Source organism: Micromys minutus, assembly GCF_963924665.1.
Source record: "Micromys minutus genome assembly, chromosome: 5".
Classification (NCBI taxonomy): domain Eukaryota; kingdom Metazoa; phylum Chordata; class Mammalia; order Rodentia; family Muridae; genus Micromys; species Micromys minutus.
In genome coordinates, this window is record NC_137974.1 from 60,614,725 (window position 1) to 60,630,205 (window position 15,481).

Here is a 15,481-nt window from a genome sequence, read left to right on the forward strand (position 1 = left end):
AGCACTCAAGAGGCAGGGGCAGGCAGATCTCAGAGTTCTAAGCCAGCATGGTCTACACAGTGAGTTCCAGGCTAACTGGGGTGACACAATGAAACATTGTCTTAAAAACACAACAATATGGAAAATGGAGAAGTTGCATCACAAAATAAGGAAGACGCTGGAGAGATTACTCAGCAGTTAAGAGTGTCTACCGCTCTTGAAATGGACCAGAGTCCCGTTCCCAGCACCCATGTAGGACAGCTCATAACCATCTGTGACTCTAGTTCCACGAAAGGCAATGTCCTCTTCTGCCCTCTGCATCTGCACAAGAAGTGGCAGGCAAGAAGTGTGTGCGCTTGAGCTCGCTCATACACACACTCACACACACTCACACATTCACACACACACACACACACATTCACACACATTCACACACACAGATTCACACACACACACACTCACACACATTCACACACACACACACATTCACACACACACATTCACACACACACACACACATTCACACACACACACACACACACACACATACACACACACATATGTTTTTTTTCTTTTCCCCAAGATAGGGTTTCTCTGTATATCCCTGGTTGTCTTGTAACTCACTCTGCTTGCCCTCAAACTCAGAGATCACCCTGTCTTTGCCTCTTGAGTGCTGGGATAAAGGTGTGCGACACTAGGCCTGACTAGGCCATATACATAAGACATCCAAAGTTGGCAGATAGTTTTAAACACTTCCTTTGTGTCCTTCACAGTCTTTGGGTAAATACCTAACATATTTGAGCGTGTATCCCTGGCCTGCCTGCACACAGCACCTCTGTTTAGTAAACAGAACACAGCAGAGATTAAAATCCTAGTAACAACACTGATTCTATTGCCCTTGTACCAGATATTCCAAAAATCTCTCTCATACTCCCTTTCATCTTCAACCGAAATAGAATACTACCAATCCTATATTACGACAATGGCTCTGTGATCAGATCGATGCACCTTTCTTACTTCAGCCAAGGGTTGCAGAGAGAGGCGAACGGGTTCCACACAAGCTCTGCTTCTCTGACTTAATTCTGCTTCTCAAAGACTGGACATTCTGTTCTCACTGTTTACATCATTTACAATGTGTTTTCTCAGGGGTCGTTCCTGGCAAGTAGCTTTTCATTGACTCTAAAAGGACCAGCTTTGTAAAATTACAATTTAAACCACCAATACCTTTTGTATTCTCTATTTTATTTTCCTTACATTTTCAGGAGAAAACCAGCTTAGGCCAGGCGTTCATTACTATCCTACAGTACAGTGAACATTTAAAAGTGCTTAGGGTAAATAACATTGCTCTTTGTAACAAGCTCTTCTAACTCCGGGTGTGTGACCCTGGAGAGTGCTACAGAGCCGGGGACTGGGTGACTGCATCAAAGGGTGACCCAGGAATCAGGTTCTCATCCTCGCCTTCCACGAGAGAGTCCCACTGATCAAAGTCTTTATGAAGTTCTATAAAAGCAAGACAACAAAACAAACCTGTCAATACTATTAAACAGTTGAGTGCCGCTAGGTGGCACCACAGAGTTACAAATTACAGAATTATCACAGTGGTGATAGAATAGGGGGCCAGGTTGCATTAACAAATGCACAGCCTCCAGAACAGCTTAGAGACAAGCAAGCAGCTGTCAGTATCTCCAACATGTAAGTTCACTCTAGGATTCACAGAAGGACTGTTAGCTTCAGTGAGTGTGTGTGTGTGTGTGTGTGTATATATATATATATATATATATATATATATGCAAGGCAACATAATTCACTCTTTGAAATGTTTCTTCTTAAATCAATTTCCTGCTTTGTCTACCAAAAACCAGGTAGAAACAACTACATTGAGACTATGCCGAGGGCATATAAAAGGGTTTTGTCCTGAGAACCAACAGCTTGAGTCACTGAGGAATGTGCCCTTTCTTACCTAAGTGCTTTTGTAAGAAAGCCAAGGAGGCTTTGGTGGTGAGGTGGATGGCTACAGTGGAGTCTATTTCTCCTTTCAGTGTCAGCTTGTTTCCAATTATTTTTCCAGTTACAAAAGTAAAGTCAGCAAAATTCTGGTGCACTGAGCCCCTAGGAGAGAAAGATATTTATAAATCATGTAGTGCGAATATATACATATATATTTATATGCATATATGTGTATATATATATATACAATAACATACATGTATACACACATTACACACACACACACACACACACACACACACACACACACACACACACAAAAGCACAAAAACAATTCTGGCTCCAATAGAAAATTCTCTACAAAATAGGGAAACAAAATGTGCAGTCTGGTCATTTTAATGGATCAAAAGCCATTCATTTAAGGATCTTAAAATATTTGTGTTCTGGTTTAGGTTTCTCATTATGATAAACACCACAAACAAAAGCAATGTGGGAAGAAAAAGGTTGATTTCAGTTCCAGGTTGCACACAGACCTTCACTGAGGGAAGGCAGGGCGAGGTCAAGACAGAAGCCCTGAGGCAGGAGCGGAAGCAGAGACCAACTGTCAAGGAGTGCGCTTACTGGCTTGCTCTCCCTGGTTTGCTGGTCACTGAGCCAGAGTTCTTTTATTGTATTTTTCACAGAAACAAGAAAAGTAACCAAAACTATATCTGAAAGAGAGAGAGAGAGAAGAAGAAGAAGAAGAAGAAGAAGAAGAAGAAGAAGAAGAAGAAGAAGAAGAAGAAGAAGAAGAAGAAGAAGAAGAAGAGAAAGAAGAAAAGGAGAAAATGTGAAAGCATTTTCTCTTTTTCTCTTTCTTTTCCCCATTAGTTTTTGGAACTGTATTTAATCTTGAATATTGCAACATGATAGTCATGACTGTCATAACACTGGGTGACTATCAGGAGGTTTGCACACAGAACATCCATGACTGGATGAAGGAATACTCCCCATCAAAGCAGGGTCATACAAGGTTTTGTTATATTATAGAGAATGGCTCACACTTCACAAAATGAATTGTTTACTTCTAGAATTTTTCCCAGTAAATGTCTCCTGATCACAATTGACCATAAATGACTAAACTTATGAAAAGAGAAGGTAGAAACCCAAACTACAGATGAAGGGGAACTATTCTCAGTGCATCCTTTTGCCTTTCTCCATGCCCTGAATTAACCAGGTTTTAAAGAGTAGAAAGATGATATAAAGGGTCAGAGAGATGAGTGGGATTGGGATACATGATGTGAAAATCACAAAGAATAAAAGTTTAAAAAGTAAGGCTATCAGTTATGCTTTGGTAAAGTATTAGTGGCCAGCATAGTTATTGCACAGTACCAAGAAATCAATAGTCAACGTTTGCAACGTCACTAATTTACTTACTAAAGCAGTGAGTTTTAGCTTGCATGGTTTTACTGCTTTAGATTAGCAAACACTTTTTAATTCTGAGATCAATAAAAATTTTTTACTGAAAGTAGGATAGGTACTATTTAAAATCCAAGACTTTTTTTTTAACATTACATCCACAAATCTACATACCTCTTTATTCCAGAGAAGACAGGATACAGTAATACATTAGACGTGCAAAGTAATGTATGTAGGGGGGTGTTCTAATACTGCTTTGCAGTTGAATTTTAAATACTGGTCCCCAAGATCTGGTTGACCCCGATGAGATCCTCATGAACACCAAATGATGGTGTGTAAACCAGGCCTTCCAAGTTACCTCTAATTGGTTATCAAAAATACCTAAAGCCTGGCTAGGCAGAAGAGAGGGTCAGAGCAATGGTTCCCCGGGCTTGGGATTTAGGCAGTAACCACAAGGGAGGAAGAGAGAAGAAGTCACCATGCAGTAGGTGGATCTTGAATGCATGACCACGAGGGCTGGCCTGAGCAGATGGGACACAGATGGAACGCATGGCAAAAACATATCTTCTTTGGCACGTTAACAGGGAAAATAGATAAAATAGCACAGAGGGTTGACATCTCCCCAGCACTAGTGCTTTAACGTTTAGTATAAATCTAAAAGGTCTCTGTGTCTTGTATTTGGGAACTAAATGATCTGAAACAGGGTAGAAACCCGTACTAGATATTTAAAGACAACAAGGGAGTGTAGCATTCCCCCAGAATAACAATTACTACAATTATTATCATATAATAGAATGTATTTAATATAAATGTATTTCATTGGACCGTTGAGGTTATTTTTTTAATTGTAGCATTGCACAACAAGCTAAAATTTTTTCTCGTAACTTCGTTTTACATAATTAAAGTTTCTTGCTTTACAAGAAAACAAAGAAAGCGTATGAGTACTGAAGACAAGCTACATTCTACCTATTAAAAATCTCACCACCGACACAGCCATTCTGCAGTGGCTCCCAGATGTTTCAGGTCCTAGATTGCCCTCCAGACCATGAGCACTTACTTGATCGTAATCATTTTCCTTTCTTTGTCAGGCTGGTAGAAGTTTTTTATTTTTTCGATGTCCTTTGGAGTCTGGAATCGGGCAGAGTTGACAAAGAAGAGAGGCTGAGGGATTCTGGAGTACAGTTCCTTGCTCACCGGATACATCCATGGATCAAGGGCAACCCCACATCTGCAGGCATCATTGACAATGACAGAGAGTGACAGGTTACAGGCTAGCCAGCAGAGGCCTTCCCTTCACACCACCTTAATGTAAGGATGCGGGGGGGGGGGGGGGGGGATAAAAATCAGCTTCGTAACACAGCTGAGCTGGAACCCCATGATTATGTTCCCTGGGAATCATAACATGAAGAAAGCTATATCCCGAAAGGATTTTAATATTCAGTTTGTCACTTGGTTCTCCAAATGCATTTGCTCTGTTACGCTTCCCACTCCTCCCTCAGCGCCTCTACTTCACTGATCACCGGACCCTTTCTAGTTTCCTGGCCTCTACACGCATTCACCCCAAGGGGATCCACATTTGACAGAGACATGAATATGCATAAAATATTTTTTAAAAACTCAAAGTAACTAAATAACAAGAAAACAACCCAACGACAACAACAAAAACAAATAAGAATGGGCCAAAATGTGCCAAAGGCAAGAGTTCTTGAAAACAAATGGCTAAGAAGTTAACATCTTTTGCCATTATGGAAATGCGGAATAGCACTATGTTGGGAGGGCACTTCATCCCAGTGAGAATCAGCAAATGCTAGCAAGGGCTGCAGAAAGGGCTTGGTAGGGGTGTGAACTGCTGCAGGCACTTTGGAAATCCATGTGGAGGCTTCTCAAATGCTGAACATATTGCTACTGTGTGACCCAACTATCCTAGTTCAGAGCATACACCCAAAGGACTCCATGGCCTGCGACAGAGATGCCTCTGCATCATGGACATTGCTGCCATTACCATAGCAAGAGAAAGGTCTTAGTGGCAGGTCAAAGACATGGTTTCTGCCTAAGGAAATATATAAACTTGATGAAGCAAAGAACAACAGTAAGGCTTGTGTTGGAGAGATAGCTCGGTGGGTTAGAACAATTGTTTCTCTGGGCAAGGATATGGGCTGAATTTCCAGCTTCTACATGGCAGTTCACACCTCTTCTTAAGTATAGTGGCAGGGCATTTGATGCTGTCTTCTGACCTCTTTCAGCATAAAGTATGCACACAGTACACATGCATGTAAGCAGGCAAAATGTCTATACATGTAAAATGAAACCAACAAATGTGTGTGTGTGTGTGTGTGTGTGTGTGTGTGTGTGTGTGTGTGTGTGTATAGTAGGATTTATACACCCCAAAAGACCCCTTAATCACTGGAATTTCAGAAAACTGGTTAACTGTCATGTATTACACGTGCCCTCTCTCTCCCGGTCATCCTCCGTTGTTTTGATTTGTCTTGTTATCTTACCTGAATCTCTGGTCTTCACTAAGGGCTTGAATAACTGTTGCCCCTCCAAAAGAATGCCCAATCACAGCTATTTTATTCTCATCGATAGCATCCTGGGTAAACAAGCAGGACAGCGAGTTATCATCTCACTTGGCATTAGAAGAGTACATTAAATAATTCTGTCTGCCATACAATCACCATTCACTTCATAGGTTTGGGTAAATACCTTGATCACACACACACACACACACACACACACACACACAGAGAGAGAGAGAGAGAGAGAGAGAGAGAGAGAGAGAGAGAGAGAGAGAGAAGAGAGAGAGAGAGAGAGAGAGAGAGAGAGAGAGAGAGAGAGAACCTATTGGTCTTGTCACCTGCGCCCAAAACTAACCCCCTATGATCCTGATCCCCACCTTGCCGAGCTCTGCCTCACCTTATTCCATGATTATCACTTTATTTATTCTAAGCATATTTCTTGAATATCTGTCATGTCAGACACCATAGTCTCTTTTTTAGTGAGCTTATATTTATTGTGGAAGGAAATAATAGCAATTTTTTGATACTGTGCAATGCACACAGCATAATCTCCTGAGACCAAGGAGCACTCTGGTAGTTTGATAGCCAACCCAAGCTCTGCAAAAGAGGAGATTATGTCTGACTTGAGCATTGAAGGTTAGACAAGAGTTACTGAAGAGGAAGTATCTGGGTCAGGCCAAGGGAACATATATAGAAGCATGTAGACAGGTGTCTTGTTGAGATCACCTCTCAGTTGTATCTAGAGAAGAAACCAATATCTTATCCTCAAATCAAATTACTTCTAGTTCCCTCTGCACTGTGCTTTCTAACCCTCAACTCATGCCAGTCACACTGACAAACACACAACCCCCCCAATGTCATCCAAAACATTTGGCCAAATCTTTCAAGATCAAGCTTAAAATGATGCCAGCATTGTGCAGTAAACTATACGTACCTTGGATATGTGAAGTTGGACCATATGAAACTGCTGTGTTTAGCTCAAATGGGCAGTTTTTATTTACATACAGTTCAACCAGGCAATGGTCTCACTGCTTCCTGCTTTGCATGATTGTAAGCATGTGTGTGTGTGTGTGTGTGTGTGTGTGTGTGTGTGAGAGAGAGAGAGAGAGAGAGAGAGAGAGAGAGTGTGTGTGTGTGTGTGTGCATGTGTGTGTGTGTGTGTGTGTGTGTGAGAGAGAGAGAGAGAGAGAGAGAGAGTGTGTGTGTGTGTGTGCATGTGTGTATGTGTTCCAATTCTAGTTCAGCTTTATTTCTCTTGCTGTGATCAAACATAGTGGAAGAAAGTCAAAGTAGATGAGAGAGGTTTATTTTAGCTCACAATTCCATGTTTATAGTCCAAAATGGCATGGAGGTCAAGATGGCAAGATACTAAAACAGCTAGTCATATTGCATCAACAATCAAGGGCAGAGAGAATTGAATATATGTGTGGTTCACCTGGTTGCTAGCTTGTTTAGCTTGTGTTCTGCTGTTCAGGACCTCCTGCCTAAGGATTAGTGCTGCTCACAGTGGGCTGAGTCTTCATCCATCAATTAACTTAACACAATCCCCTACAAACATACTCACAGACCAACCCAATATAGACCACTGAGTCTCTCTTCCTAGGTGATTCTAGATCTTGTCCAGTAGACAATCAAAGCCATCTATCACAAAACCTTTTATCATGTACCTTGCAATATAGCAGGAAAGAAGTTTCCTCCCCCACAAATATACGGAAACACGGTCCAAGGAAGGAAGAGTTCTGTTAAAACTCACCTTCAGCTGTTTCACATCAAAGGCTGAACCTAGTACGTTCTCCTCTGGCTTTCCATGTGCAAGGTCAAGAATCACGCTGAGAGCCTGGGAGCATTCTTTTGCTCGCTGCCGAACCTAATGCAATAATTAGAAGAAAAATGACAATGTAAGATATTGTAACACCTTCACGTTTGTGTAGAGTTGCCTGTGGGAGAAATGGTTAGTTACATACTGCAAACACCTCATCAGAACGTGAAGGAAATATAAGCTAGTGTTGTGACTGAGGGTTCCAGCTTGGGTACCAGCTGCATCTAGATTCAGCTCACCTCTGGCTTACCCACTGTGCAAATCCTTTGGGTTTATATTTATTGTGTGGTAATGGTGGGGACAATATGAATAAAGTCTATCCATCCCAGATAGAGAGAATGCCAACAGATCAAAGAAATTATTCCACCTAAGTTCCAAGACTAACTTGGTGAACCAGTTAGTTTATTAGGGGTGTGTGTGTGTGTGTGTGTGTGTGTGTGTGTGTGTTTTGACTCAAAAGCTATATCCTTTAAGCTATAGAACAATCCTCTGACCAATAGATGCTTCCTGCCTGTGTAACCTCAGGGAGGGACCTTGTGAGTCTTGTAACTTTATGAGCTTCTCTGGGTCTACGTTCACTCCGGAAAGGAAGATTTCCAAGGGACACAAGAACCTATGTCAGTGAAATGTGTGTGGGTCTAACTACTGTGCCACATCTAACATGCCTAAGATAAAGAAGTAACTGCTATACTTTATCATTCCAATGACCACAAGAGACAGAGATTGTTATTTACTATTGTATAACACATTAAAAAGCGCAAGATTTACTTGGCCAGGATTTTCCCCCTACCAAGTGATGGAGCCAACATCCACAGACAAGTGGAATTTAAAACCCGTACACTTCATTTTGAGAGAGATGGGGCAGGGTCTCATTAAGTAGCTCTGGATTTCCTGGAACACACTATGTAGACCAAGATGGTCTCGAAATCCCAGAAGTCTGCCTGCTTCTGCTTCCTGAGTTCTGGAATCAAAGGTGTATACAACCATACCTGGGCAAGACCTGTACATTAAGGACCACTGAATGTTATCTCTCCAAAATCCCTTTAATAAACCTTCTATTCATCCTATTCTTAGCCCAATCGCTTCCACTGGCAGCAGCGAATGGGAGCAGATGAGGAGACCCACAGCCAAATATTAGGAGGAGAGCTCAAATTGGAGACTTCCATCTGGTCCCTCCCTTTGGGGCTCAGGAAACCCTGAAGAAGATTGTATATATGTGTATATGTGTATATGTGTATATGTGTATATGTGTATATGTGTATATGTGTATATATGTATATATGTATATATACTTTCAAGCTAAAGCTGTATGTAAATATGCATGTATATGTATGTACATGTATATCAAGCTAACAACCATAACACATATATGTATATATATATGTATATGCATATGTACATGTTTATAACATACATATATGTGTATATATACATGTACAATAACATATGCATATATGCACATGCACAACTATAACGTAATATAAATATGTATATATGTAAATATACATATATAACCATAACATATACACACACATATATACATATATATGTATGTTACAGTTGTTAGTGTGATGTTTCTGTGGGAGTGGGCATGTCTCTGACTCCTGTGCCTGCTCCTGAGACCCGTTTCCTCCCATTGGGTTGCCTTGTCCATTTTACCATGTTACGGTAAATAACTTGAGGGTTTTGCCTACTTGTCTTGTTGTAACTTGTTTTCATGGTGTTTATTTGATGCCCCTGAGAGGCCCGCTCTTTTCTGAAGGTAAATGGAGGAAGAGTGAATGTGGGGGAGAGTAGAGGTAGCAAGAGGGACTGTGAGGAGTGGAGAGAGAGAGATCTGTGGGTGAGAGGTAATATGTGAAAGAAGGCAAAATTAAAGAAGGAACAAAGAAAGCATGTTCATCTATTTTTCTATTGGCTTGCAGATTCCAAAAACTAGGCACTTGAACGGAAGAGAATTCTGAATACCATTGTCATTTCTAAGAGTAATTTTGTTTGTTTTTCTGTGAAACAGATCTCTGATTAATAGGAATTTTCAGCACCCAGAGAGTCTTCTGACAGATCTTTATGGATAAGCAGAAAAGCTAATGGCTTTAACAAAGGCCGACATTTTCTTTGTGCTCGAAAGCCACCATGACCCTTCGACTAAAATATACCTGCTCTTTCCGAGCTCTTTCCGACTCCTCTTGTTTTATCTTTTTAATGTAAAACCAAGACCTGTTTTCCACTTTTGCAGCCGCCTGGTCTTCAAAATAGTAAGTTGCCGATGCAGATTCATCTCTACAACACACACAGATTTAATTACACCTCATTCCTCATTGGACTGTCTTCCTCAGCTCCATCCTTCACTCTATTTTCCTTTCATCTGTTGACTTCCTTTTCCTCTTCCACTCTGCCCCCTGCACCCACAAATAAAAGAGGACCCCAAGGAAGGCACATGGAAAACATCTACCGTCTAACTGTCCACTGTCAAGTGACATGTAGATGACCTCTCCATTAATCCCAATCCTAGAAGGCAACGTTGGGACCATGTTCAAAAGGCATTCCCATGAGCTGGGGACCCAGCTCAGTGGTAAAGTGTTTGCCTAGTATGTACAGGATCATTTTCCATCCCAAGTGCAGTGAAAGTGACACAAAACACAGTGGAATAAAACAAAGTGGCTCTCTAAAATCTAATCTTTGCATTGCCACCTAATAGCTGTCTGACTTTGGGCAAAGTACCTTCATACCTTCCTTTCTATCTTGTGTGGAAATGAATAAAATATCCACCTCCCAGGATTGTGGCAAATTCTAAAATGTGGGGCACCTGGACCATGCCATCAGGAATTGGAATGGAACGGGCAAGGTTGAGAGTGTCCAAACCCTGGAAATCTTGAAATTTGGTATTAGAATCTCATCCTGAGTCTGGCAGGATTAACCCCCCTCCCTGTTTCCATGCTCACCTCAGAGAACATAAGCAGGACACCCTCAATAAGCTGGTCACAAGTATTCAGTCACATAGAAGAACACCTGGAAGGCCTCTCGATGCTAATGAGGCATCTCAGTACCTTAGCTTACAGCTAATGACCTTCTTCCACCCTGGATATTCTCATCCCCAAAACTATATAGCACTTGGTTTACCTCTGAATAAACAGTATATTCAAGCCCACCCTGAGTAAGGAAATAAAAACAAGTAAGATTGGAGAAGGCCTTTGTCTAAAAGGGCCATAACACCGTGATCCTCGGAGAAGGTCTTCTCCCCCACCCCAACCCCTCAGACCCCCTTCACCCTTCCCCACCCAAGCCTGGTGTACAATGGTGTCCCAGAGTGAAGAGGCAGATCTTGGACCCCACCTCTTCCGGACATCATCTTGTCCTCTCCGAGCTGGTGTGTCCGCATCACCCAGGCACTCCACAAGGAGAGACAGAACTCAGAACCACACTAGAAGACTAAGACAGTGTGTCTGAAAACCTGCAGCTTAGTCCATGGCAGACCTTCACTGATCTCAGAACATGAACTGTTTGACAACACAGTTCACTGTCTTTTGTTCCCATCATTTAAAACTCCACCCACGTTTTTTGTGAACTTACAGAACACTTACACGTTTAGTTAAGGATGGAACATGGTTCACTTTCTTTTTGTTTGCTTGTATTTGACATACACAGGAACCTACCTATGTTCGACAGTGGCCACTATAAACCCATTAGATGCCAAGCCAATGCCAATAGCAGAATAAATTGTCCTGGAAATAAAAAAAAAAAGCAGGAAATACAACAATTACCAATCATGATTATAAACCTAAGTCCGATAAGAAAATGGAGAACCTGGAGGCCATTACACCCTGTGCCAGCAGACTGGAGAGCTCTCATCTTCAGAGAGCTTACCCCTTAGGAGGCATCTGGCACTGGGGAAAAGGAAGCTACTGGCATCCAGTGACTGGCAGATGATACTGCTAAGCATCCTTCAGTACGCAGGATGGGGCCTCTAAAGCAAGCAATTATTCGGTCCACTTTTTCTTTTTAAATAATAGAGGACCATAAGGGCAGTCTAGAAAATAATCTGACTGTCCATTGTCTAGTGACATGGAAAAATCCCTTCCATTATCACAACCCCAGAAGGCAAAGTGGGGACTTTATCAAAAAGCCATTCTCATGACCTGGGGCCCCAACTCATTGGTAAAGTGATTTGACCTCAAGTTTGGGGATTTTTCATCTTTGTTGCTTCTTAGCTATATGGTTTTTAGATAGTTATTAAGTTTTTTTTTGCCACTTATAAAGTAGAGCTAAGAACCAAAGGCTTATATTTAGGATAGAGGAGGCAAGGGCTTCTTTTTTTATAACTTAAAATGTTTTATTTCTGTGTGCAGGTGTCTGCCGAGGCCAGTAGAGGGCACTGTAGCCCAGGGAGCTGGAGCCACAGGTAGTTGGAAGGAGAGAAAGTTTGACTTGCTAATGTGCATAGGGAGGCACTATGTAGGAAAGTAGGCCAAGCTTCACCACTTCCCAGCTGCTTGTCCTGCGTCAAAGCTCCTGAGTCTTCTCAGCTGTGGCTCTTTATCTGTGAAAGGTGGTCCTCCCTGCGGGCCAGTGAGTGCACGTGTCTTCAGAGACTTTCTCCCACCATGTATTCCGCAGCGAACATAGGACCACAAATGGGTTGCCTAGGAACTGACACCTACTGCTGAAGGTACCGGATGGGATGTGGTCCACCGCGGAGCCTCGAAGACCTGCCAACCGCAGCTTGGCCCAACTATGCTGTGAGTTACTAACAACGTGGATGCTGACTGGGTGAAACGGTGCTCCACGGAAGCTTGTATATAGATGGCTGGCTAGATCCGGTTCTTGAATCCCCATTTGCCAGCCACTAGTGCAGCAGAAATTAAATAATTTTCCAGACTGTGGTTGCAGTGTTGAAGGCAGTGCTTTTTAGTGTAGATACTCCCCAACTTCCCAGCAGTCCCACAGTTCGTTTTTAGGGAACCCAAATGTCCAACGTGGCCAACACTACATTCTGAAATCTGATTTTTTTTTTTTTTTTAAAGACATGGATCTAATCAGTGACAGCTTGGAACTAACCCTGGCTGCTCTCCCAGGCATTACCTGAAGGCTCCGAGACCGTGAGAAAAGACAATGAGTGGGTGTTTTTCTCCAGTCCTCAAAGGGGAATTCCAGCTTGCAGGAGTTGTCAGATGACCTAGGCAGTAGTGGAAGGTAAATCAGTGTTTCCTCTGGCTCGAATGCTGCTAGTTAATTTCATTTACATATCCTGAGTACATATCTCCAAAACCATGAATTTTAGCTATGATTTTTCAAATTAGGACACTCATTTTAAAAACCAGATACTAGATACTCACCAAGCAGGGACTTCCTTTGCCTTTTTCCATAAACCCATCAATTACCAATCTTCACAGCCACTGAATTTACAGGGGAGAGATTTTGCTACTTATAGGTATTCTGGAAGGACACTAGTTGTCACTATTTTGAAGTTTTGGAAATAACGTTGAACATTTAAATTTAGAACTGACTATCAAGTAAACTGAGACCTGCTGGGAACCAGAGGCTCGACTGAGAGACCGGGACACGCCATGCCAAAGGAAGCGTTTGCCGCTGGCTAGCAATGAGCCTTGAACACCGTCCTCAGTCTCTTCCAGTTTCAGATTGATTCCTGCTCTATAAAGGGAGGGAGTGATTATGACCTTGAATAGTTCTGATTAAACTTGTACCTAACTAGGTTTTATATGTATGGTGCTTACCCAATTACATAGGAAACATCCCAAAGCCGGAAAACACGGCTTCCCTTCGTTCACGTATAAGTTCTTTTCATCTTTGTTATGATCATTTGTGTGTTGTTTTCTTATTGCAAACAAAAACGTGGCCATGAAGACTGACCATGGTGGTTGCTATGGAAGTGACTTATCAATTGAGTTGCTCTGCATCACACAGTACTATTTTCTACTTTAGTTTTCCCATTTTAAAGCAGTTTCTGTCAAAACTCTAAGACAAACTTAAAATGAATTTTTGAAGCTGGCAACATGGAAGGATAAATTTGAAGGTGTAATTAGCATAGACTCAGAGTCACAGCTGATCTGGCAGATGTTAGGAACAGAAAGTCTCCCTTTGGTTTAATTCAGACTTAGTAAATGATGACTGCCTAAGACTGGAGTAGAGAACGGGTGTTGTAGAAATATTAAATTTGGAATAGCTTATCCCTTTATCAGCCGGGCTTGGCATCTATTTATTTTATTTTCCTCTGACACAAAATATAGGTGGCAATGAATTGTCCCACCAGATAATTTGCTGCTCTGACCTCATTGTGCCTTCCACCACAGGGTGGAAGAAGGGAAACTGAGGATCAGGCATGAAGGGATGTTAGGGCAAGTCTGCCGTCCCCATCCCATTACAGTCAGAATGTGTAATGAGAGAACCTTTGCTTCTCCCAGTGTTGCCTAGTTCTGTGAGAAATCCTGTCTTTTTGACTGGGGAGATCACTCATCTGGGAAAGTGTTTGCCTGGCATGATGGTATAAAAACCCCAGGCACACACCTGTAAGCCCAGTGCTGGGGAGTCTGAGCCAGGAAGCTCCCTGGGGCTTGCTGATGAACCAGCCTAGTGAGCCCCAGGCTACTAAGAGATTCTGCCTCATAGGAGGTGGGTAGACCATGTTTCTGGGAAATAACACCTCAGGTTGTCTCCTCTGGCCTCCACATGAATGTACATTTATGTAAGAACACACACATATACAGTTTTAGAAAAAGAAAGAAATGGAAAGTAATCCCACCCTTACCATCTTAGAAAATTGACCTCAGTCTTACTACTTGTAATTCTTGTTTCTATATACATATGCAAAGATACATGTACAAATACATATAGACATGTGCACATAATAACTATTTGTACACACACGGACCAATAGAAATCTTACCATATAAGAGGTGCAAAATATTGCCTACAAAACTGGGTGTTCCAAGAAATTTACTAAGACCCAAAAAATATTCTTTGTTCGGGATCCAAACAGTGTCAAGGTGACCTTGATCTTGAGCTGGGTAATACAAACGCAAGAAGATGCTCTGTTGGGAACAGAAATGAAGAGAGTCTCAGTCAAATGCAGCCCAGTACGTGCGGTGCTTTCGATATTTTATTACCAGGGCCCAGATCCCCATCTTTCCCTGAAAGGTCTAGGAAAGTGTTTAAGCTGCTGGGTGGTTGAATATAACCACAAAAGAGAAGATGGAATAATGATGCTTTGAGTAAAGGAAAAATCTAAGAAAGAATAAAATTCCCTGGTAAATCAGTCAGGAGACAATAGACAACTGAGGAATGACACAGTAGCAAAAGCTGCTGCAACAGGGATGGCCAGTTAGTCATCCTCTGGAGACTGCAGGGTCTCCCATGCTATAAAGCAAGGGTAAGCCCTGAGGATTTAAGGAGAAGGAGAAGTAGGCTTTACCTCATTCCCATAACCGAACATCAGATCTGTACAACCGACGGGGTAAGATCCATTTCCTTTGGGGATTTTGCTATGGTCAAAGCTGGCAGCAGACATCACCGATTGGAGCTTATGAAACATTACTGAAAAATAGGTTCATGTAATTTCATGTAAATGCATGGCAGTAACCTATCCACCCAAGACTAGGTGCTAGGAGTTCAAAGGCAATGAATGAAATACTACTGCCCATAGTTTCTGATCATGTGTGTGTGTGTGTGTTTGTGTGTGTGTGTGTGTGTGTGTGTGTGTGCGTGTGTTGTGTATGTCTGCGTGTGTGTCTTTCCATTTCTGCATATGACTGTGGAGGCCAAAGGTCTAGTCTATGTTTTCTGTCTTCTTCAGTTGTTCTCCACCTCA

At 42.0% G+C, this 15,481-nt stretch overlaps 1 protein-coding gene across 2 annotated transcripts in view; it reads right to left on the reverse strand.

Moving 5' to 3' along the window:
* Positions 1-1,219: 1,219 nt before the first annotated feature.
* PLA2G7 (phospholipase A2 group VII) overlaps positions 1,220-15,481 on the reverse strand; it is a 36,127-nt gene continuing 21,865 nt past the window's right edge. For both annotated transcript variants that reach the window (XM_080916769.1, XM_080916770.1), the window contains exons 3-12: positions 15,086-15,207; positions 14,561-14,705; positions 12,739-12,832; positions 11,313-11,381; positions 9,816-9,939; positions 7,594-7,707; positions 5,823-5,914; positions 4,382-4,552; positions 1,940-2,088; positions 1,220-1,479 (exon numbers count right to left, since the gene is read on the reverse strand). In XM_080916769.1, the coding sequence (XP_080772895.1) occupies positions 1,373-1,479; positions 1,940-2,088; positions 4,382-4,552; positions 5,823-5,914; positions 7,594-7,707; positions 9,816-9,939; positions 11,313-11,381; positions 12,739-12,832; positions 14,561-14,705; positions 15,086-15,207 (1,187 nt within the window). In that variant the 3' untranslated portion in view covers positions 1,220-1,372. The remainder of the gene's footprint in view (positions 1,480-1,939; positions 2,089-4,381; positions 4,553-5,822; positions 5,915-7,593; positions 7,708-9,815; positions 9,940-11,312; positions 11,382-12,738; positions 12,833-14,560; positions 14,706-15,085; positions 15,208-15,481) is intronic.